Consider the following 25,961-nt stretch of genomic DNA (forward strand, 5'->3'; position numbering starts at 1 on the left):
TGTACAGAAGATAAGTGACAAGATAAACGTGGTGTTGTGTGAGGAGGAAGGATAACAAAGATTGTCTGTTACTTTCTGCGTTACAGCATCGCTCCATATGCTCCAGGAACAAGTACGATGACGTCACGAATCGACTTTCAACCACGACGCAGAGATCAAGATGTAGGTATTGAGGACCCAAATCTCGATCTCTGTATACCAAGGTCACTTCCTCCTGGACTATGGGCTTCTTGCTCAATTCCAACTTCTGAGGGTCGGTCTCATCATTGATTACAAGCGCAGAGATCCAAAGCTTCCTATGGGCCTTCGACGACTGACTCGACATTGGGCTGTGTACTACAGAAGTAGAGTGGTCCTCATCCAGAACCACAAGGGACAGTCGCCAACAAAGTAGGAAAATCGACCAGAGACGAAACACAACAGCCACAAGACAATTGACCATATATCAAAAGACAACGCCCTCCCCCCAATAAAAGTTGACCTTTGTGATCTATCTATTTAAGACACGATTCTGTGTGCGTTACGACGGCATGACATAAAACGCTCCTCCTAAAGGGTGTCTGACGAAGTACTAGGCCATGCTGACTGTAAAGAAAATTTGAAAAGGGATTAAGAAAGTAGCAGTAGCGTAGCTAGAATTTTTTCAGGGGGGCCAATGAGTTCTGGTGTGAGATATCCATGATTTGCTCCCAGGGCACTTGGGTTTGTGGAGAGCAACTTTATATACGTGGATTTTCGTAAGATTCTTCCATTTCCAACTACATTTTCCCTTCACAAATTCTTTTATGACTATTCACTTTCATTAAAAATCATTAGTTTCCTTTAGCATAAAGAGAAACACGTGGGACGTGAAACAAAATAAATAATCTCTTTCAGAGCTCTCTCATTTTAGGTGATTTGTTGTATCAAAAAACAAATTCACATAAAGGTGAATTCAGCACAATGACAATATTAAATGTGCATGACAAAAATATTCTAGATTAGAACTATTAAACCTTTTGCTTTGGCTGGTTCGTATTAAACATTTCTAAAAGAAAGTAGGTTTGTGTGTCTTAATTGACTTCCTTCTTTGGTCATTTTGAATTTAAAGAAATTTGCAGTTACAATAGCATTGTATACTAGAGCGTACTGTCTCACTTCGATACGTTTCAACCTTTCTTTTCTTTAGTTTCATAGAGATAGGAGTAGAGAATATTTCTTTTTTCTTCTTACGAAAGGAAGATTGAATGATATACTAAACATGATTTTTTTTATCTTTATTTTTTCTTTCTTTAAAAGTCTATTTTAAATTTTACACAATCTGGTTCTCCGTATTTTAATTATTATCTAAAGATTTCGTGAAATAAATTCACATTTGCACTCTATGGAATTTTGCATTAGAGTTTTACATTTCTTACATTATTGTATTTTGCATTTGTAATATATATATATATATATATATATATATATATATATATATATATATATATATATATATATATATATATATATATATATATATTAATACATTTATGAAGATAATTAGAACATGAAAACCGATTTGCTCTTCTACGAAAGACAATTCTGCCAATAGTTTAATATGAAGATCTTTCCTATGTCTTCTCAACTTAAGATGGCTTTGCTAACGTTCTTGAACGAACAAGTCCTAAATTATTCATTACACTTGCTTGATTTGATGCTTTGTTTGAAATCACAAACAATCAATTTTGCAACCTTAAATTTTTTACTTTAATATTCCGTGAAGGTGAACCATGTGTAAGAGCAAGTAATGACGAAGAAGATTTTGGTGGTGTAGAACGAGTTGGGGGTCTATATTGAGATAGCGGAACAGGTGCTTTTTGAGGTAGAATAAGAGGATTGTATACCTTTTGTACCACTTCAACTAATTTAGGAGTTGGTGTAAATTGTATAGCGCGAATAGGTAGATCATTTTCTACGATAGAAGCCTCGTACAAAGTCTTTAGAGGTGGTACTACATCAGTCTTCGTTGGATTAGCATAAGCTTCCGGTACCACTTTAACTACTTGAGAAGGTAGAGGAGATGGTGTGGTACGAACAGATAACTTGACAGACGGCAGTTCGTACCTAGACTCTGGATGTGAAAATATCACAGTTTTAGCTGGCGGAGCATACACTTCTGCTACTTCTACCACTTTAGGGACTGGTGTTGATAATGTGCGACCACGTGGGGCAAATTCGACAATAGGAGTTTTGTACACAAACTTCGAAGGTGGAACCACTACATTTTTTGTCGGAGGAACATAAACTTCAGGGGATACTTTAATCGCTTTAGAAGTTACTGTTGATGGTACAGCACGAATCGGAAGGCCATGTTTGATAGTTGGAGGCTCGTATACAGGTTTTGAAGGAGAAATTACCACTGTTTTTGTCGGAGAAGCATATACTTCTGGACCTACTTCAACTACTTTGGGTGTTGGAGTTGATGGTGCAGAACGAACAGGTGGGCTATAGTCAACAGCTGGAGGTTCGTACAAGACATTAAGTGGTGAAACTACTCCAGTCTTTGTCGGAGGAGCATACTCTCCTGACATTACTTCAACCACTTCATGAATAGTGAGCTCTTCTGCCTTAGGCACCACTGAAGGTAAAGCCAGTACTCGAGCAGGTGGTTCGTATTCAGAGAGTGGAACAGGAGCTTCATAAGATAGTTCTGGGTACGAAATCTCCACTGACTTTGTTGGAAATTCGTGTATATCAGGCAGGATCCGATCCGATTCTTCATACACATCAGCAAGTATTGCAGGTATGTACAAAGCCACAACCAAGGAGAACTGAAAATATAGAAGTTAAAAAAAAATACGTATGTACTTATAATTTTCATAAGAAATATGACAACTATATTTCTTAATTTTTAAATATGTTATTAGATTATACAGTTGTTTCAAAAGATTACTTACGAACAAGACATCATCTCATGAAAATAAATAAATAATAAATGCAATGACCAAAGGCTAAAATATGTGCCCTTTCAGCTCTTTAAGCTGTCGAAAATATGAATAAAAAAACTTTGAAACCTAAAGTTCGACAAATATAAGCTTCGTTTGAATCTAATCTATAGAAGTAGAATATGTTATTTAAGAAAGATGTCTCTTATTAAACGTACGGTTGATACATTTCAGTTTGTAGGAAGAAACTCCACAAAAGACAGTCGAATGTATAACCGACCTTTTTTTTTTTGGGGGGGGGGGGAAGAATAAGGAAATTTCTTATTTACAGTAGTCCCGTCGTTCGTTACATAGCTGATATAGCTACGTGTTATATGTATATCTGGGGCTGAGAGGTCGAAATTGAGTTATCATATTTTTTTCTTACTTACATTAGTGCGTGGGACACCAGGAAGGTTTTGAGATGTGGACAACTGGAACACAGGAAGTGAACAAGTTTTCGTCAGTAAACAGTCGATGCAATTTAACAAAATATTGTCTTGAAAACACCTTTCTGCTTCTCCTGTGAAATTAATATTTTATGACTTATATTACTTTACTTCTCAGCCCCAGATATTACATTCTCTATTCATCATTTACTTCAAAACCTTTCACTTTTATTACTTAATCATTACTGTCTCTTTGCGTATAGAACATAAACGTGGAATATAGTTGAGTTAAGTTCATTTTGAGTTAAACGTCCCTTTCAGCAGCGATTCTATATGAGACGGGACCTACTGATTAACATGGAATCCAAACCACATGAGCTCCCACCGGGAATCAAACCCAGGTCTCTCACACCAAATGCGCGTACTCTAACCGTTTAGCCACGAAGGAGCACAAACGAGGAATATATATATATATATATCATCATAGGTATTCTGCTTTTATTGGTAGGTCACTTGCCGCAGCTGAGAAGCTTCCATGCTCCACGGTCCTCCGCTAACTTCTTCGTCCTCGCGTATGATCTTTCTGTTTTTATATCATCCATTAATTGTAGTCTCCTTCGCCTCCTCCCTCTCTTTCCCGCCACCATACCCTCTAGGACGTCCTTCATGATACGATCTCTTCTTAGGCAATGTCCCAACCAATTTATCTTCCTCTTCCTAATGATATCTAAAAGTATTCTTTTCTCACCCACCACTTCTAACACTCTCTCATTCGTTTTCCGCTCGACCCAACTAATTCTTTCCATTCTTCTCTACACCCACATCCCGTCCACACATATATATATATAAACATCATCCTATCAAAGAGACTGCTTAAGAATTGAGAAGGAAAATATGCAAAACAGAATCAAATATCGTTAGCTGAAATACTTAACTGTGCAGGGTGCTGTGATAGATCACTTACCTCTGATGTGAGAGATCCCTGGTTCGGTCCCAGACAACATGAGGTCATGGTGCAAAACATCGCGTCCGTACTGTGTAAAATGAGATTCTCCCATTTTCACCCACATATTCTTTCCAACAATGTTTTTAAATTATTAGTCTATTTGTTGGACTCATTGAAAAAAATCGACATTTATTATTGATTATTACTATTATTGCTACTTGTATTCAGATATTCAAATAGTTCAAAATAACTTATAATATTAAATACAGGGTGGCCCAAACAGGTAGGTATACAGACCCGCATCTATCAAGTATGACATTTTAATTTATTAAGATAATGAATTTATTTGCTTTGATTTGTTCCGAGCTTAAGGTATAAGTGAAAATAAATTAAGAACACATAAGGAAGAAACTAAGTTAATACCTGTATGAATAACAATAAGTGAATGATATAAAATGTCATGACGGGGATGTATACCTACTTTTGGGGCACCCTGTATATAGATAAATAATCATTCTTTAAAGTGAAAATTTAGGTCCTGTTAGTTTGTCATATATTCTTCGTTTCATTAGCAACATCGCACACAATTGAAAAACGAATTATAAGTTTCACTAATTGGCTTGCCTAATAGTACAAAGACAGTTTTTCAGGTATCAACGTGCATCTTGCTCTACCAACAGATGGCAGTCTTTAAGTGCATGACTACCAGAGCAAAATTCAATTCCAAACTTTGACTACTGACAAGTGAGAATCAACGCATAAGCGAAAGAAAGTGCCAGATGCTACTACTACTACTACTAGTAGTAGTAATAATAATAATAATAATAATAATAATAATAATAATAATAATAATAATAATAATAATAATAATAATAATAATAATAATAGAAGACTAGTGGAAATTATTAGAAATGAAGTATTTTCCTGAACAACGCTGTGTGACATATTTCAGTGAAACGAAGAAAAACGACGAAAAGTGTAGTATGTTTGCATATACAGCAACGCTTCGCGGAGAGTTTGCCAGTATACTAATGCCATATCTTAAGCAATAGAGTCTTTCTGTACGTATCAGGTATCTTCTGTACATCATGATTCTATAAAATTTCAAAATGTGTCACGCAGCGTTATTCGGGCGAGTGCGCCAAATATGAAAATGTATTCCTAACTGATTTAATTCTATGAATAATAATACTAGGTGATTCAAAGAGAGATCTGTGAATTAAAAAAAAAAAGCATACACACACACAAAGTGACTATACAAGACCTAAACACTAACAAAAAAAGTAACAATGAAAAAAAAAACACTAGGGGAAATTTAATCTATTTTAGGTATAAAACTTAGACATCTACAAGTGTGCACAGAGGTTACCAATAACAGGAGCAGAGAGATCATGACAAAACGTCAGTCATTGAAATTTTGTGGAATTTCAAAAAATTAAAATCTATTTATATTATTATTGTATATTATAAAATATTACAAAATAAAAAAAATGCAAAATATTTTCAATGAACGTTGTTCAGAGCGATGGGAGGGAGTTGGGAGTATTAAGAAATGAATAAGTTTAATAGGTCTTTCTTTAGAAGAAGAGTCACATCAGAAGAAATTAACCAACCAAAACTCGAGAAAGCTTTGAAATTGCTTTCTTTTTTCATCTTCAACTGAAACAAAGCGACACAACGTAATCGAAAAAGAAGATAATAACAGAGAAGAGGATTAAAAACGTAATTTAGACGAATTAAAGCAAATATCTTTTTCAATAGATGGCAAACGGATTCGAAAGTGAACAATGTTCAGAGAAAGAATGATACCAGAAAAGATCTTCGTGTTTACTTTTTAAAAGTTTTGAAAAGTAAAACTAAATCAGACACACGCTGTTCCAGAATTTAAAAATTGATTTAAACAGCATATGTTTCATACAGTGTTTCTTCAAGATGTGTTTCTCGAGGGCTCTGCCCCCCTGGAGCTCTGAGTGCCCCCCGGAGGAGACCAAAAAAATACGTCTATAATATAATAAGAAATAGAATAGTACCAGGAGTGCCCTGAAAGAAACACTGACTTCATTGTAATATATATCTACAATTAGAGGAGAGTGTCGTAAGTGACCTGAGAGGGTGAGGGGAAGAGCACGCTAATTTTGCGAAATTTTAGATTGAATGAACGAAAAGTTTACTTCATACAGAATTAGAGAACAGCTTTAAATTCGTTCTTCGTTCTTCTCTTGAATATGTTACAGAAGAAAAAGATTCTTTTATACTGATCACAAAGCCAAAAGCTCATGAAAATAACTCCCGGAAACTGCATGAATAATAAATTCTAGTAAAAAAAAAAACAAAAAAAAAAAATCACGTTAAATCAATACATCCTTTTAATATCGGTAACCAACAATTCTTTGCTACTCTACAGGTTGCATAGAAGCAAGGAAGCAAAGAAGCAAGGGAATGCCTTGTGTTTTAAACGATACAGTGCATTAAAGTAACCGTTACCACTAAGATATTAACGAACTCGGACGAACTATCATTCTAGTTATCTATTGCTAATAATAATAATAATAATAATAATAATAATAATAATAATAATAATAATAATAATAATAATAATAATAATAATAATAATAATAATAATTAGAAAATTCGATTTCGTTCAAGAGTTATGATATCGTTTGAAGTAACGGACGTACATATGTGCTAACAGTATAACATCCACTGGGTGATTCTAATAAGGAAATGAACGTAGTAATTATCAACTTAACTTGTTGTTTCGTGCACAAATACCAAATATCGTCTGCTTTGTAAAAAAAAAAAAAAAGTAATTTCTCTCCGCTATTTTTAAAAAGTAACTTTATAATAAATTGATCATTAAAAGTACAGTCTCCTCTAACTTAAGTTTAACGGCGTCATCTTTCAATTGCATATCCGGTAAATTGTAGTAAGACAAAACATTGATAGTAAAAAAAAAAAAAAAAAAAATATTTCTTTCCTTGAAAGCCCCCAAAACTAAGATTATAGAAGCTAAAAATCTAATATTTTATCGTATTGCAAAGAATCTTATTGATTTTCATATGATTTCTATAAAACAGGAGGAAGAGATACAGTCAACTTAACTTAGTGGTTAGGGTTGCCACCAAGGGCGCCGATTCTGGGGGGTGCGAGAGGACTCGCCCCCTCCAAAGCTCATGTGGGCCCTCACGCATTGCATTTATGAATACACAATTAATTGGCATAATTTGAATCCAATTTGTCTTAAAATCCTCATATATGCCTTCTGCATCTGAATGCCCCTCCAAATTTACAGAGAAATCGGCGCCCTTGGTTGCTACCTCTCCATAACGTAATGTAAAGGCAAATGGGAGTAGAAATCGCACACCTGGTGGTAGACTGTTATAACTCAAAAATAACACATTTGTGGGAACATTACTTTTAACGTTTGTTATTCTATCAAAATCGCTACCTGAAATACTTGGTATTTTTGCCATCTAGGGGTTAGTTTGTTTAGTTACGCTCTGCGAAAATACCTCCAGGTAGAGCTCGCTTTTCTCTCTCTATTCTCTTTAGAGCGATAATAACTCACAATTTTCATTTTTTGAATTGTAACATTCTTTCACCAGATGTGCGAAATGTATTAGCTGTCCTTTTCCCGTAATAATGTAGTATAAGTCTTTAGAGTGAAGAGCTTATCATATTTAACTAATTAATAAAAAGAGAGCAGGACAATTTAAATCATATAAGAAATGACAAGAAATGTCCTGGTAATAGTTATTTGTTAGTAAACTCTTCATGCGATTGTGTGAAAAAAAAGAGGTTATTTAACCATTACAGAAGAAATCTAGCAATACTTACCGACTTCATATTGTCAAACTACCTCTGGAGGAACTAAAAAATACCTGGAAAGTTTTGACATTTATATTCCACTTCAAATTGTTATTTTGGCATTCAATAAGCACTTTATTGTCAGAATTTAGAAAAATTGACGCTTAATATTATTTTTGTTTTGATAGGTTATCTGATACGTAATACGTCAGAACTTATTAGCGGTGCTAGTATTGACTTAAGATCAACCTTGTTTTTCAGATCGATACTAAGCAGGTGTTCGTGTTTATATCGCTATAGAGTTTTCTACAATCCTTTCGAATTGCGTTGAAGGTTATTTTCTTTATAACTGGTTTTCGTTTCTTACAGTTCAACTTCGTAATAACGGGTTACTATACACTTTTACCTGTGCAGGTATATTAACTATATTATAATCTCATCAGCTGTGCATCCAAGTTGCTTTACAAAAAGTGCAGACATTAAAAAAAAATTAAGGGGAACCGGACTTTTTAATACTAAAATCAAGGCAAATCAGAATTCTTATTTCAGAATATAAGAACAGTGACAATACCACATACATGCATACGTGTTATACTAGGACAACCAGTTGTCCTGTCTTTAACGGGATTGTTTCTCTTTACAAAATCATCCAGTATTCCGGAAAATTCAAACAGGAGACAACATATCCTTTTTTACTTTCGAGCCACGAAAGAAGAAAAGAGAGTATGGTGGTCATGAGAAGAAAAAGAAAACAAATTCCAGATTTCAACAGATTTACACGTTTCATGACCCATATATACCGAAAAAGTTATTTTTCGGTATGTATCCGTCTGTTCGCTCTGATGTACACTCGCTTAGAGGCCACATCGTTCAACGTATCTCAAATAAATTTTAAAGTTTTAATGTGATATTCCAAGAGGTTTAAAACAATTTTCTTCCTACCCCCAAAAATTAGAATAATTTACTTAAGGGTAAACATTTTTAAGAAATGTGATTTTTTTTTTTTTCAAAAACAGCGCTAACGATTTTGTTCATGTTTCATAAATCAATTTTTCAAAAACATCATCATGGTGTAGTAGAAGTAATTTCTCTGCGAAAATCGAGAAGCGGTAGGAGTGTTTCTTGGGTTGTTTTCCTTTGGACATTTTTCTCAAAAAGGACTCATGTGATTTTCCTTATATTTCTTAAATACATCTTTCATTAACAACAAGACAATATTGCATGACATATTTGTCCTTAAAATATAGGAGGGTTAGTTTATTCTCGGAAATGAGTTTTCTTCCGGAAGATTTTCTTAAAAACTACTCAAGCCATTTTCTTCACATTTTATATACATATATATCTTTCATTAATAACTCTATAATATTCTGAAAATTATTTCTTACGAGAAAAATCACAACTGGTAGTTCATTCTTGGAGATAAGCTTCTTTCCAGATTACTTTCTCAAAAGCGAACCAGGCAATTTTTTGTCATATTTCATAAATACGTGTATTTCATTATTATTCTTATAATGTTGTATAAATAACTTCCATGACAATATCTACAAGAAGTGGCTTACTTTTGGGATGAGATTACTTTTTGGCAAATTTGTAAAAATCGTTCATGTAATTTTGTAATTATTTCATAGACAAATATTTCATTAATAACCTTAACATGTGGTGTAGATTATTTCTTATGGAAAAATCTACAAGGGGTTGTTTACTTTTGGAGATGAATTTTCTCTCGACGAAGTTTTCCAAAAATGGCTTTAAGGAATTGGAGTTAGAGAGTTTAGTGCTGTGATCCCTACCTTTTATTAGACTTGTAAACTAAGGCACAGGCAACAATGGCTTGTTTTGTGAAAAATGAATTTTAAACTCTCTTTATATGCATGAACATTCTTCTATTAAAAACTAAACGAAGCTCATGGCACAACAATACTTAGATGCTCACGGCCTACAAGCCAACTTGTGCGACTTATATCTTTGAGATTATGTGTGTTCAACACATCGGCTCTCCCTCACCGTTATTGCTGGCGTTCTACAGCGGAGTATGATACTTCTTTTCTTAAGGGGCTCCCCAAGTGCTCTCATGACGTTGTGTGGACACTGCAGTGTCAACACCATCTGGTGAGTACGAACGGTCACTCATTTTTCCTTTGATCATATCCTCTCTTCTCCTTTCCTCTGCTTGACATCGTTGATCTCACGAGATGTGATATTCCAGTACGGCTAGGGCTAGGGCGTTGACTCTCCAGCAATTAGCTTTTATTATCATTGTTAAAATTAGTATTGCTATTATTAGTTTGGGTAAATAAATAAATGGCCCGATATTGAAGTTGTCCCTAGAACCCGGAACTTGTCATATAAACTCAGTCAAAGCTAAGGTACATTACAAATGCTGTTAATATAAAATATTTTGGTTCCTACGCTAGGAATTTTTTTATTTGTTTCGCACGCTAGAAACAAAAATGAAATAATAACACTAGTCTATAATACATTTATGTCTTGAAATAACACGTTTTCGTATCATTTGAAGCCTAGCTTCACTTAGAAACATATTCTAATATGAACAAACAAAACATACAACCACTGAACGGATATTCTTTCTTATTCATTTCATTCAAGATGCTGTTGGCATTAACGCTCAGTCCTTGCAAAGTTTTTACACATTAATGCTTTCAAGTCTACATTGTTAGTGTGACATGTATAAATGGGGATTCTTCATTATTTATTGGTCCAGAAAGAATACAAATGCAATAGGCTTGTGTATGTGATACTGAAATTTATTTGCAATACGAATGGCATCTTTCTTCATCTGTAAATACAAGGTGCAAAGACACAGATAACAAAAAACGCATATTCTTGTAGTTCCGGCTTCAGTACTATGTGCCGTCTGTCTGTTCGATACGTCTATGTCATGCATTTCTATGGCAATCTTATGTAATATTTGCATCTTATTCGCGGACATATAAGAAATTTGGGATTGATCTGTCGCTGGCGGTTATAAAACTTATCAAAAAAAATAGTTGAATTACTTATGTTTCTGTTTTAGATTTCGTCACCATGATTGGGCTTTTAAAAGGTCAAGTGCTTCCATTTCTTAGATCCCAGAGAGAAAAAAATGGGATTTTTGAAGTGAGTACAAAAACTACCGGGATCGTTTAACATTCAGTAACAAGCAAGGTCTTGTAGATAATGACTTACGTTTTATTTCTAATTACCTGAAATGCCCGGTATTTGCATTTGGGAAGAAAATTTATGAAAAATATCCCGAAGTAAAGAAATGAGTGAAATAACTAAATAATGAAGGATAACACTTTCATCCTCTCCTGTTATGTAAACCCGCATAACAAGTATGTATTGTTGTTTGCACATAGTTAATGCATTCTTAAATAACCAACAAGAAACGTCCATGAATTTTGAATCACCCTTCAATAACCCTTGAGGCAAAAATTAAAAAAATGGTATCATAGGCCATCAGATGTGATGCAGATGTATCTATGTGCGGAATTTGGTAGCTCTCGTGAACCGTTTAGCTAATAAAGATGAAAGAAAGTATTGAGTTGTGCTGAATATGTGATACTTGCATTGATGTGAAATTAAGAATTGTAAAATGTTGATTATTTACATTAGATTTGCAAATGAATAAGATAACAATTTGGAATTGTCAGTGTAGCTGATTGTGTGGTTTTCTACTAACTATCAGTGACAACGCCATAGGGGGTAAGGAGAGGGCGTCCCCTGGAAACTACGACTTCCCTCGTCCGCCCCCAGCTATGTTATATTATAATGTGAGTAAAGTAACATAAAACTATTCCTTTTGGTATACAAAATAATAACTGCCCCCAAAACACTTCCTCTGCTCTCCCAATAGAAAATAAACTGGCGTCGTCACTGGATCTGTCTTGACAAGTTTTACTAAAGACATAAATGTTAGTTTACAACAACAATTATTTCATGTATTATCAGTTTAGTTCATTCACAACCTTTCCTAAAATTTCGTGTAACAATCTCCCATATGGACGTCCTTACCCAAAGAGAATCGATCCGAGAATCACTGAAAGCACGAACGTTAACCATCTGATCATGAAGAGGCACCAAAGTGAATTTCATTCGGATCCCATGATAAACTATAAATCCATGTTTTAGGCAATTACCATATGCTACAAAGGGCTATACCAACCTCAAAACACCAACAGGACTCCACTTTGCCTTTTTTATTTATTTAGATACGAGACTCAAGTAGAGTAAAAGATTAATTATATACTCAAATTCCATGTTCAGATACCACAGACCTGTAACGTCATAAATACAATGATATAAATGATTGAACGAGTAAAGAAAAAAAAAAACGTTATCAAACACAGTTGTACCTAAATTATAGCAAAAACAGACCAGAAAGCGTGCCCAATCAAATAAAAAGTGGTAAGCAATAAACAATAATTACACATCCAAAATAAAGGATGCCTTCAGAGGAAAAAATAAGTACAGCGAACCATCTTTGGAAATTTATGGCAGCAGCTTTAAAACAAGAAACACGTGTGTCACGAATCTCGAAATTCGTGTCTGCGTAAAACAGAAGGGAATTTAATGTTAAAATGACAAATCGTTGTTGTTCGTCCTTTGTTCCATCTCATGAACTAACTCAAATATATTCACATGAAAAACGATTGATCCAATTGTACTGGGTAATAAAGCCAGAATAGTAATGGAAAAGACATTTACTCTACTAAATGCAAGGACAAGGTAAGCACAATTACATTGAAGAAACATAAAGATTCCATTTTAAAACCGTGTACGCTACCGTAATTCAAAATGCTGGAATGTCAATGTCAGAAAGTGATGCTATACCATTATCGAACGTTTCGATGACCATCTCAGGACCTGCACTGGGCAATATTGCGGACGTCAGATTCAGACCATACTTCGGCTACACTTAGAGTTATGCCATCCTCGCTGGTCTAGTGGCAAGCGCGTGCTTCAGGAGCATGAGTTGAATTCCCGATAAAATTGCATTGAATGGATTACAGCACTTGCGTAACATTAAACTACAACAAACAAACAAACCAAAGTTACTACTCTGTGTATCATTGGAATCTAGAATCATTCAAAATAATTTTTTTCCATGGTTTTTGAACAACATGGACAACTAACTAACTAAATCTATGGCCTAGGGCTCATTACCGCGTTCACAAAAGCTCTCTATTGATTTCTTTCTTTGGTCAACTGGATCCAGTTTCTTCTTTGTATTCCTATTTCTGTCAGATCCATCTTAATATTGCCGTCCCATTTGCGCTTAGGTCTTCCTAATGGGCATTTCCCGATTGGATATCCAGTTAAAGCTTTGAAAGCGTTCATACTTTCTTCCATTCTGGCTACATGACCTACCCTCCTGTGTCTCCTAGACTTGGTGACCCTAACCATGTTTGGTAAACGTTATAAATTATGTACTTTCTCGTTGTGAAGTTTTCCGCCATTCCCTATCCCCGTTTCTAGTGGACTATAATTTTTATTTATTTATTTATTTATATAATTACCATACATCTTTGATTTGAATATTAAAAAAGGTACCTTTCCGCTAAACAGATATCGAAAATTTCTTAAGATTTTTTCTAACAGTTGGTTAACGATGTATAAAACACTACGAAAATGTTTATAATAGATACATATAATTTTAAAATAATGAAAATGAAGTTTAATCGTTTAGTTTTACATCCTACGGTTATACCCTGTTGAATAAAGTAGACAGATGAATAATAAAAGCGAATGATTGTGGGGAATGAAATGAGAATGTGATAGGAAATGGAAGGAAACCCACGAACGTAATGTTGTCTATCATAAACTCACTTGACATGGGATCGAACCAGGAACCCCCTAGGGCCAGAGGCAAGTACTCTACCATTGAGCCACCTTGTCCCCACATGAACGGCTTACTGTAGAAAGCAAACATATCCACATTTCGTAATTTTACATTAGAGGCAAAAAACTGAATAAAACTATTTTTACGATATTTCCACCATAACATGTGTATTTCCACCATCACATGATAGAAGTATATGTGATTAAAATACACATGCAAAAATTGTGTAAGGGGATAGAGGGGGACACTGTTTTGTGTTTTTGAACATGTTTGCTTTCTGCAATAAATGCAATGTTCAAACGAATTGTAATTGAATTGATTAAAGAAAACACCTATGAGATTGATAAATATCCTTTATTGGAAGAAAACGTAGCTGTTAATGTATGTGAGTTGTGTAACTACAAATTAATCAATCATCTTTGTCATCAGAACGTGTTTCTGTTGTGATAGGCCAGGATCAGCTAGACCTATCCTACGTTCATCTGTATGTGAGATCCTGACCGCCTATATACAGTTCTTTCTTTCGTACTGAAGGTACGTATAAACGGAAAGTAAGTATAAAACATACATTTTCAGTTATACGTCTGTTGCAGAATGTTACATGCGGTTATACGTTTAGTCCAAAAACTACAGGATTTACGCATGTAACCAACGTTTTTAAGTACACCACATATGTTTCCTTCTCTCAGTTAGTGACAAAGACGCTCTAACTTAGACGTCTTCGCATCAGTATAGCAAACTGGATTGGCCGATTTCTGGATACGGAACTATTTGGGGCGGGGAGAAAAAAACTATGACACCATTCCTTTGACTGTACCTTGGTCTCTGGATTATAAATATGGAGCTATTTTTCATCCTTTGTCACTAATCTAGCCAAAAAGGCATTTGCCTTTTTAGAATGGACCAAGGTGGCTTTGGATGCTTTCACATGTTCCTTCTTTAGATCCGTACTCAAAAGTTTTGTCACCCATTTTGCTGAAAACTTACGCATGTTTAGAACTGTGGTAATAATATAACCAATTTTCTCCCTACAGATGTCCAGTATCTGGGCAATCTTTTTGTGCGGATATTCAACAGTTTTCAAAAATCAGCGCATGGAGAGTGTCACATGTTTGCCGGTCTGTTGAGTTTGACAGGCGTCCGCTAAGGGGGCTTTTCCACAATGAAATAGCCAGTCTTAAAATGTGATATCGAGATTTTTACACATTTATTTATTTATTTATTGAACAATTTCCCAGATACAGCATAACTTTGCCATTTTACACAGGGACATGCTAACAAAAGAAAGAAAAAAAACAAGACAACAATAACAACAACATAGAAAAAAAAAGAGTGTAAAAGTAAAACTATTCCGTCAAAGCTCGTTTAATTGCTCTTTCAAACACTGGGTAGCTCGAAAAAATGTCCACATCAGTTGTTACTTGATTATAACTGTTTGGTATTCTATAAAAAAGAGACCTCTGTATAACAGCCAACCTAGGACGGGCAAGATGGAATAGGTGGGTATTCCGAGTGATGCGGGAAGGGACACGTAAGGATAGTTCCTGAAGTAATATTTCCGATCTTAAGGTTCCATTAACTATTTTATGTAGATATTTCAGGTCAGAGATAATTCTGCGTACTTCAGGAGTCTGAATATTAAGATGTCGCAACAGCTCCTTCTTAGATAATATTCGAAGTGCATGAACACGAAAACGGACTATAGCGATGAAGAAATTGAGAACAGAATCAAGTCTGGAGAGATGTGTAGGTGCTGACATGGCCCATATGGGAGAGCAGTATTCGATCTTGGGCGCTATTAAAGTCTTATAAAAAGTTGCTAATAAAGAAACAGTGCGTAGTTCGGTGAATCGATAAAGAAGTCCCAACATGCGCATTGAATTCTTTAGTATTGAGGAGATGTGGTCAGAGAAGGTGAGTTTTGAATCAAAGATGACACCAAGATCGTTATGACTAGCAGAATGTGTGATAGGGGAATCGTTGATATGGTATGTGGAAGGAACAGGAGACTTTTTCAAAGTAATAGTAATACTGTCACATTTCTTACTGTTGAGTTTCAAGTGCCACAATTCACACCAGCCTGTAAGGTAATTTATGTCTTCCTGTAGAGCAATTGTGTCATGGAGACAAGATATTTCTCTGTATAACTTACAATCGTCAGCAAAAACCAGAAGGCCACTAGGTTGAGCTGATAAGTGCGTGTAGAGATCATCCATATACAGGACAAACAGTAGAGGCCCAAGTACACTCCCCTGAGGCACCCCTGAGATCACGGGTTGGGGGTTAGAAGTCACCCCTGAAAGAACAACTCTCTGTTTACGGTCCTTCAAGTAGCTTGTGATTAGAGAGAGAAATTTGCCATGTACATTAAATCTATTGGAGAGTTTATGAAGAAGATGAATGTGACTGACAGAATCAAAGGCCTTCGAGAGATCAAAGTAGATAACATCTAATTGAGTATTGTTATTCATACATTTGACTGCACAGGAAAGAAGAGTACTTAAGTTTGAGAGACTTGAGCTTTTCGGTAGAAAGCCGTGCTGAGAACTATGGATGTAAGGTGAGGTGAATTTAAGTAGCCTGTCTTTAATTATTTTTTCGCAGATAATTGATATTACAGAAAGAAGAGATATTGGCCTATAGGAGGATACATGATCTTTAAGTCCTGATTTATATATTGGGGTCACGTGCGCCAGTTTCCAACTGGTGGGATAATACCCTTCCTTGAAGCATCTACTGAATAAGATAGATAGAGGAACCGCAATAACTGAAGCAGTTTTGTTGAGAAAGAGAGGACTAATTTTATCAGGTCCAAGTGATCTATGTGGAGATAACGATAGCAAGAGAGCCAGAACTTCGCCCGGGGTGGTAGAGAGAATGGATAAGGTGTCCGAACAGATGGGGTGGAGAGGGGGGAGATGGGTTGTAGAAGAAAGGGAAGTAAATGTTTTGCAGAAGTAGTTATTGAATAGGTCTGGTCTTTGATCATCACTCGCTTCAGTATTTTCATCTTGAATTGTTGCCGGTATGCCCGGAGATTTTGTTCTAGATTTAATTACAGACCAAAAGACTTTAGGGTTACTAACAGTAAAATCACCAATTGAGTCCATGTATTCAAAATATTTACGCCGCTGTACCTTCTTGGTAAGACTTCTAATTCTAGCAAAATTTTTATATGTGTAGTCACTCGGATGTGATTTCCATAGAGTCCAGGCAATCTTTTTGTTTTTAAGAAGGTCACGAAGTTCATTGTCGTACCAGACCGGAAACCTGTTCGATTTTGATGCTTTCACCGGCACAAAGTCCTTTATGGCTGAGTGGACAACGGATGTAAATAAGTCCACAGCGTCGTCAACAGTTCCTACCTCTAACAAACACCAAGGAAACAGTTCAATAGCCCGGCAGATGTCACCCCAGGGGGCTTTCTTCCATAGAAGTTGTGACCTACTTTTGAGGGGCTGGTTTGTAGTAGTGGAGGGGAGGAAATCGAAAGAAACATCCAAGGAATCGTGATCCGAGGGAAAAAGATTTCTGCATGGGACAACACAACGAGGTTCTAAGTTAGAAAGAATGTAGTCAAGATTGCTATTATTGCGGGTATTATGCATATTATGTTGACCTAGACCAAGTCCATGAATAAAATTGTCCATGAAATAACTGTCGTTTCCATCTTTAGCGACTCCATGCTTGCTGTCCTGCCACGTGATGGAAAGGTTGAAATCACCCAATAGGATGACGTCACCGTGTGACAACGCATGTAACAGTGAGTCATGGCAAGCTTCTAAGATGTGCTGGGGGGTGTTCTTGTGCGGCCTGTAGAAGCATCCAATAAACACAGAACGACGCTTTGGAATAAATACTTCCACCCATATAAGTTCACAATCCCGTTCGAGATCCAGTCTTCTCTTGCTCTTCCACTTATTATTTACACAAATCATCACTCCACCTCCACGAGTTATGCGGTCTTTACGATAAATGGTGAAATTATTAGAAAAGGTAATTTCACTCTCGTTCACTGATTCATTCAGCCACGATTCGGTCACTGCGAAACAATCCAGTTCCCTTATCTCACCTAGGTTCAATGAGCACTCAAGTAATTTGTTTTTAATGCTACGAACATTTTGATAATATATATTGAAAGCATTAGTGTAATATGGACAGGGTGGGCCAGGGTTTACGTGAATATCACCACAAAGGAGGAGAAAACAAACGAGAATGAGGCACTGTTTTTTTGCTTTTGACTCATCCTTGTCACAAAATCACTGGTAGTTCCTCCGTCACTGTTAGCAGTACCAGAGAGAGCACATGGCGGTCCTCTTGGTATGAAGGCAGCAGCAATAAAATGAAATGATCTTCCACTACACTTCAGTCCATGTTTCATTGGCAATGCTTCATTTGGGAAAGTCACAGTACCGTTAATACATGAAGACAGTAGAGCACGCACATAAACACTACACACAACCACGAGAAAAAGATAAACAATAAGAGCACCACTTTGCATCGACTTCGAGCTTGACGCCATCTTGATGGACTTGCATCACATCTGTATGAAGGACATTTCTCCCCCAGTGTTTGGCACCATTTCATATGAATTTCCTTTGCAGACTTTCCCTGGAGTCATAAGAACTTCCTACCAGATCTCAGCTCCGAAGACGTGAAACTTCCTCGTGCCTCTTATATCTCAGCTTCTACTGCAATGACAGATGGACAGTTAGGATTCAATTGATTTAACACAGGTATATATTAAGATATGAGGCTTTCATATGCCAAGAATTTTATTTTTCTACTTCAATTTAAAGAGACTAAGCCAGGAACTTTTCAGCCCCTCCTAGTAAAAATCTAATGAAGGGCGATTTTTTACGAGTATGTATGCTTCACTTGTTATTTATTAAGTTTGTTACCGTATTTATCTCAATATTCTCTTTCATTTAATTCAGTAATTTCATACTACTATTGTCCTACGTATGTTTTTAACAACTGAAGACACATAACATGAAATGTTAATAATAATGATACATTGCCTCAGCATACGATAAACGATTATAAAAGGCAAAAGATTTTTTGTGTGACTATTCATATTTATAAATAGGAAAGCCAAAATTGTATTAAACTTTAGACTCGTGTAAACCTACTACTCTCAGAATAATAGTAATAGACTAAATAAAAATATTTTTTGCACTTATTTGCGTCACAGTTATGCAATCTATTAATTTATTTTACTTAAAAAATACCACAGATTATTTATCTATTTTTTCTTAAATCCAGTTTTCGATTCAGAATTAATATCTCAGGAAATTCCAAAATTGGAAAGGGTTGTTTTAGGTGAAAGTTGTCCAGAATCAATGTATCGATGTAGACGATCCTAGTTCAACTATATTTAGATCTAATTCAATATTTTTATGTTAAATAGAGAGAATGCTAAGTCAGCAGTCACACATTCTGCCGTGATTGGGTGGCAGGTGTGAAGTTCGTTCACTTATGGGGAATGCAGATTTTTGTGGTAAGAAAAGTCTATAGGCAAGAAGAAGACTTAAAAATAATTAAGAAACGCTATAAGTGAGAGTTCTGCAATCCAGTAAACGAAATTCGTTTTCCAGCAGTGACGGGAACATTGAATTATTTTTAATGTCCCACGATTATGCTTCGAGGCCTAGGAAGACGGTTGTAATGATAATGAACGAAATGGGAAATAGGAAATAAACAGAACGCCGAGAAAATCCTAGCATACAGTGTTTGTCCACCACAAAACACACTTCGCGGGAACAACATAGATATGGACATCGTCGTCTTACAAACAACTCTCGTTGATATCGTAATCACTAAGCATTGTTTGGTTCATTTCATTAGGCAGAATGTTAAAATAGGTATTTGTGATCTGCATTTCTTGCCGTTGTTTTACATACTTCATAACAGTGACTCTTGAACTGATGCTGCAAGTTAAAATTTGAACTTAATAAGGATGAATAAGTTTCTTACAAACAGGACTATTTGATATTTGACATGTTGCATCCATTTGAATTTGATATTTAAGTGAACGTAAGTCATGATTATAATAATAGTAATACTCCAATTTAAAGCGGGAGTTGTGGTTCCAATTATTCACTCATTTCTTTTGTTTGAACAGAATTTTGTTACTTGGTGTAAGAACGGCATTTCACGTTTTAAAGGATATTAAGTTGTCCGCGTTTGACAAACCTACGTGGCAGACATTTTCAGCCTGTTGTCATATTTAGTTGGTAACACTACCCTCTGTCATTACTCAGGGACACTACAGAAAACTAGCTATACATTTTGGGAGTAAGATAGCCACAAGACAAGATGGCTGACATTAGAGAGAAGTGTGCACGTCAATCAGAGCTATTCCAAAGTGATATATCAGAATATATAAGTAATTTAGAAGATAGCTGTTCGTTACACCAGCCATCATGTACTGATTGTTAATCCGATAATTAAAAAAAGTATATATACTATTCCTTTTCATAAATACAATGGTTTTGTTTGCTACCATTCTCTTGCACCAAACACTTTCTATCTGTGTCGAATATTATTATTTTGCACCTAAAATGTGATATTTTCTTTGTTCCAGATTGTTTCCGTGCACTCAGATGTTGTGACTGGTGGTCCATTAGGTGCTTAAAAAAACACAAGCAGAAAACAGAAAAAAAGTGAGTTTTCTTTCATAGTTTGAAACTAGAGTAGACTTCCAAAGTATGGGAATTCAATACTCAAGCACGAAGTTCATAGTATGTCCTGTAACAACTGGTTGCAATAAATTAGTAAGATCAAAACCTGTTCCTCGGATGATAAATCCATGTCTAAAAGCCATTACTCGCTATGCCTTACTATTTTTGTCCTGTGATGATAAAGGTTGAAACCGGAAATCGTAAACTTGAATCATTTCCAGATTGAATAGATGGTTAAGGGAGGAGATAGAACCTACTCTTTGGAAGCTGAATAGATTAAAAAAAACTGCACCTTGATATCTCTTACTGAATAATGTCCTACGAGAATAAGTATTGATATCGAAAGTTGTAGTAAATTTAAACCATTTTCGGTTTTGGTGGTATGTTCCAAGTTACGATGGTATGCACTCTTGATACTCTGAATCGAATGCAGAAAACAACTTGTCGCTATCTGTCACCATTTTTGTTCTATGGCGATAAAGGTGGAAACCGGAAATTTTAATTTGAATCACTTTCAGTTTGAATAGAGGGTTAACAGAGAAAATTTAACCTACTATTGAGAAGTTGAATCAATTGTAGAAAACTGCATATCGATATCTCTTACCGTTCTTGCGTTTTGAAAATCTATATTGAAATCGGAAGTGAAACCGGAATTTCAACAACTTCCAGTTTTGATACAGTGTTGTAGAACTTTACTCTTGGGAACCTGGATTGATTTTTAAAAATTTCATCTCGATATCCCTTATCGTTTTTGCTCTACAAAAATCAGTATTGAAGCCGGAAGTAGTAGTGTGCAGCAGAGATGGTCATTTTTCCTAACCCTCCCTCACCCTCACCCTCAATTGACGCCCCTCACCCTCACCCTCCATCACCCTCACCCTCCATTCATGCTCTCCCCTCACCCTCCCTCACACTCACCCTCCATTGACGCCCTCCACTCACCCTCCCTCACACTCACCCTCCATTGACGCCCTCACACTCACTCTCCCTCACACTCACCCTCCATTGACGCCCTCCACTCACCCTCCCTCACACTCACCCTCCATTGACGCCCTCACACTCACCCTCCCTCACACTCACCCTCCATTGACGCCCTCACACTCACCCTCCCTCACATTCACCCTCCATTGACGCCCTCACACTCACCCTCCCTCACACTCAACCTCAATTACTTTATCGCCCTCACCCTCCCTCACACTCACCCTCAATTACTTTATCGCCCTCACCCTCCAATGCCCTCACCCTCAACTACTAAAATGAGGGTGAGGGCGGCCCTCATGAGGGCAAAACCCTACAGATGAACAGATCATGTGATGCTTTGTATTTACCAAGAATGCGCGGTATTTACGGTTGAAGACACAGCACAGAGGGATAAAATAATTCTTGGAAATGCTGTCTGTTGTCACAAAGCAATAGCATTTTTGCACCTGTTACTGCTGTCCACATCGATGGAAGGTATGAATTGCATTACAGTTAGAAAAAAAAAAGCTGAAGCAATGAATATAACATTTTCGCACTTTTCTTTCTTCTTCCTGGCCGGAGTCTATATGAATAGTTAACAGAGTACAATTAACTTTTTAAGCAAAATATAACACTTGTTATTATCCTGGTGCACCTTTGGTCCACGTGGTACCGGGTTCGAATCCTGATGGGCGAAGTTTTAAACGCATTACGATAATTAAGATTCCACCTTAAACTGTAGGTGTAGGTCTGGTATAACACTGGTGGTGAAAAGGGCCGATAAACTCAAAACCTTTGTAAATCAGTAATCGAATAAAGTTTGGCCTTCAGATTCTACAATGCTTCTATAGAATATTGTATTAATATGACCGTAGTAAGAAATGGAAAAAGAAATAGTGGCAAGCAGGAGAAAAGGCAGGCAGATATTGAAGAAAGAAAAAGAATACTGTCTCCTAAAAGTATTTTTCAAGCAATGTTCTGTTTGGCCTACTGCATTATAATTTTCATAATGTATGTTGGCTATTTCATTTTATTTTATTATGTTCGTAAATAAATAAAACAAATAAATAAATAAATTTGTAAACATACATTATGAAAACCATAATGGACTAAGCCAAATAGAGCATTGCTTGAAAAATACTTTTAGGAGACAGTCTCCCTGTACTGACAGAAACCCATCGGTTCGGAGAAGAAATCTTACTGTTTCAACAGAGCTAGTGATGTAGTGCATGGTGAAGCGAGAGATATTATTATTATTATTATTATTATTATTATTATTATTATTATTATTATTATTATTATTATTATTATTATTATTATTATTATAAAATATTTTTATCGCCTTATTCCTTATCAATTTCGATTGCAACTAGCATGAGAAATTCTCAATTTTGAAAATCAGATTTTTAAAACTAAAGTTAACCCGGATTTTTTTTCTTTTAAATCTGGAATGGAATAGATGAATTCACGTCTGAGTTTGAACCCAAGAAATATGGCTATAAGGAAACCTCACAAAATATGCACCATACTACATCAAAATAAAATTATTAAAAAAAAAAAAAACTTTTCCGATGGCAATCGTAGAACACATTTACAAACTAATAGTAGAGCCACTTGTACACCACGTGAAGTTTGCGGAATCTTGCTGAGGTTTTCCGCTTCAAACTTGCTCTGTTTCAGAGATTTTAACCATACCAAAACTGTTCTTTTTCGGCTTGGGAAAGGAATATCATTCTATCTGTGTAGCTGTGTACATTTGAATTCGACATGGACAATATACCGATTGTAGATTTGGTCTTAAGTGTGATAGTAATGCATACAATTGTATTAGGCGTATATTACTACACGCTAATGGGAGAAAAAAACGCACGTGGATGAGTTACTGGATCCGGCGTCATCGTGGACACGGGATTTATTCCACTCTTTTTTCCAGAACTAAGACTACAAGGCTCATTATCGTACCAAATTTTGTTTTCGTTCCTTATCCATTAGTTCTTTTTCGTTTCTCACCAGTATTAACGTTCATTGCATCCATTTCTTATATGCAAGAATGCATAAAATTATGTTTACTAGTATGTCACAAAATAATAGGAGAGGTATCAAAACGGATATCACAGGAAAAAATAGATGTAGAAATGAGAAGTTCCCATCCTATCTTAGATTGTGGAGAATATAAATACTAACGTATCTATACAAAAATTTGCTGAAACTACAAAATGTTGGTACTCACGACTAAAGCAAAACCACAAGCTATCTTCCGTGAAATAAAAGAGCTTGGGCCAATGTTAGAAAAAACCTTATTTATAGCATATGTACATATGGGAAATAGAGAAGCATATAGAGCCAAAAAAGAAACAAAATGTGAAACTATCAACTCAGTTATTTTTTTTTTTCACCTGTCAGTTATCCAGGACCGCAATTAGGGGTTAGTAGACGGGGTACGTGCCCCGGGCGCCAGATTGAGAGGGTGCAAAACGAAGATTTTTTTTTTTACTGTAGCTATATATTTACGTTTTACGTTGGGGAAGGGGGCGCCAAAACAAGATCTCGTCCCGGGCGCAAAATAGCTTAGTTACGTCTCTAAAGTTATCAACTCTCAGAGTTTAATATCCCTTGCATTCTTCATTTACAGTTTTAGATCTGTAGTTCTATAGTAATTCATCATGCTGAATTGAAGTCTAAAATCAAAATTTCGTTATCATTGTTGCTTTTTCAGTAATACAGGGTGTTACATAAGTACAGAAACATGTTCAAAAAAGTTTTCTTAGAATGAAACAATGATTAAGAAGTTACTGGTTTATATTATGTTTTATAGTGGGTGTCTTTGTTGTCTCTACTGATACATAAGTAGTCGTCTAATAACATATAGTAACATACATGTTTTTCTTGATTTCTCATTCATGAAAACCTGAGTTTTAAGTAGGGGGCCGCGGTGGCTCAGTGGTAGAGCGTTCACCTCTGGTGCTTGGGGTCGCGGGTTCGATCCCAGCCCTCGCCAAGTGAACTTTGTGGTGGACAAACACTGTGTGCGTGGGTTTTTTCGAGGTTCTCCCGTTTCCTCCCACTTTCTCCATTCCACCATTTCATTCATTACTCATCGTCACCGTCTCCTTTAGCCTAACCGGCATAACCGTGGGACGTAAAACTCAAAGATTTTTTTTTTGAGTTTTAAGTAAGTAGAAGTAACAGCTTAACGTCACAAGAATCAAAGTTAGTATTAGATTGGATTCATTGGAAGAATAAACACTGGTGGAAAATCTTGTTAATCTCTGAAAATCGAAACTGATAGTGTTGCCAGATATTACATTGGAAATTTCCTTTTCTAAATATACGCCGTGTTCTGTATATATGTATACATGAACTTAGGTAATTTCGTCACCGGTAATTTCGTCACCAAAATATTAGCATGTAGGTTATTTCGTCACCAAAACATTCATTGCTCTTGTACCGTTCTGTGAATCCAATCTCTTGGACCTTTCTCCACGTTTAGTGAGTCAGGTGAAAAAAAAAAAAAGCAATGCTGTACACGAGTTGAGTTTCCGAAAGTTGTCTTTAAAGTGTGCATTTCCGCTATCTCGAAATCCATAACCACAGTTACAGGATCCGGATATTCACTAAATTCACTGCACTGATGCACCACCGCACAAAACAGTTCTTCATATGAATGTTGTGTCATGCTCTGCATTAAGGCATACACCTAGTAAAGGAAGTTTCACCTCAAGTAACATATAGGGCCTACGTTTTTTTTTTTTTTTTTTTTTTTTTTTTTTTTTTTTTTTTTTTTTTAAGGAGCCATTGGAAAGTAGTCCATCCACCATCCATGTTTCACTTCTCAATAGCTCCATAAGGCTATATTTAAAGGAAATTGTTAGAAATATTTACAGTATATGTTTTTCTTCCTTTATATAAATTTGCTTTCTTGACATATATATCCAATATCAATTTGGCCAATGTTTAATCAGAGTTGAAATATTGAAATATAACATTCTTCTTTCAATAGCTCCTAAAAAAAGATCACTCTTTTCACATGACTCAGTTAACGTGGATGAAGGTTCAAGAGTTTGGGCTCGGAGAACGGTACAAGAACGATGCAAATTTCCGTCTAGTTTGCGGGAAAATGAACGGATTGGCATATCTTCCCATATTTGTTTGCAATTTTCTGTTCTGAAATTTTGATATTGGCGAAGCTTAATATTTGTAAATAGTGATACACCCAATAGTTCCCCACGTTGCCTTTGCTTTTAACACTTGCTGAAGCTGGCACTATTTTCTTGCACTGGTGCTTGCTCCTGCGTCGAGTACCCGAAACTTAAATTTTGCAGAGTTCAACGTCAACCGAATTGTTTTCCAAGTTTGATTAAAATAACGTAAGTTGTTTAGATCATTTAC

At 35.9% G+C, this 25,961-nt stretch overlaps 1 protein-coding gene across 1 annotated transcript; it reads right to left on the reverse strand.

The window, feature by feature from the left end:
- Window positions 1-1,240: 1,240 nt before the first annotated feature.
- On the reverse strand, window positions 1,241-8,251 carry LOC145686594 (uncharacterized). Its single transcript, XM_081760051.1, has 2 exons — window positions 8,118-8,251; window positions 1,241-2,792 (listed from the first exon to the last, which is right to left on the reverse strand). Exons 1-2 carry the CDS (start codon window positions 8,124-8,126, stop codon window positions 1,701-1,703), a joined length of 1,101 nt encoding a protein of 366 aa, XP_081616177.1. The 5' UTR covers window positions 8,127-8,251; the 3' UTR covers window positions 1,241-1,700.
- Between the last annotated feature and the right edge of the window lie 17,710 nt (window positions 8,252-25,961).

Source organism: Thermobia domestica, chromosome 5 (assembly GCF_964235325.1).
Source record: "Thermobia domestica chromosome 5, izTheDome1.hap1.1, whole genome shotgun sequence".
In the NCBI taxonomy this organism is placed as follows: domain Eukaryota; kingdom Metazoa; phylum Arthropoda; class Insecta; order Zygentoma; family Lepismatidae; genus Thermobia; species Thermobia domestica.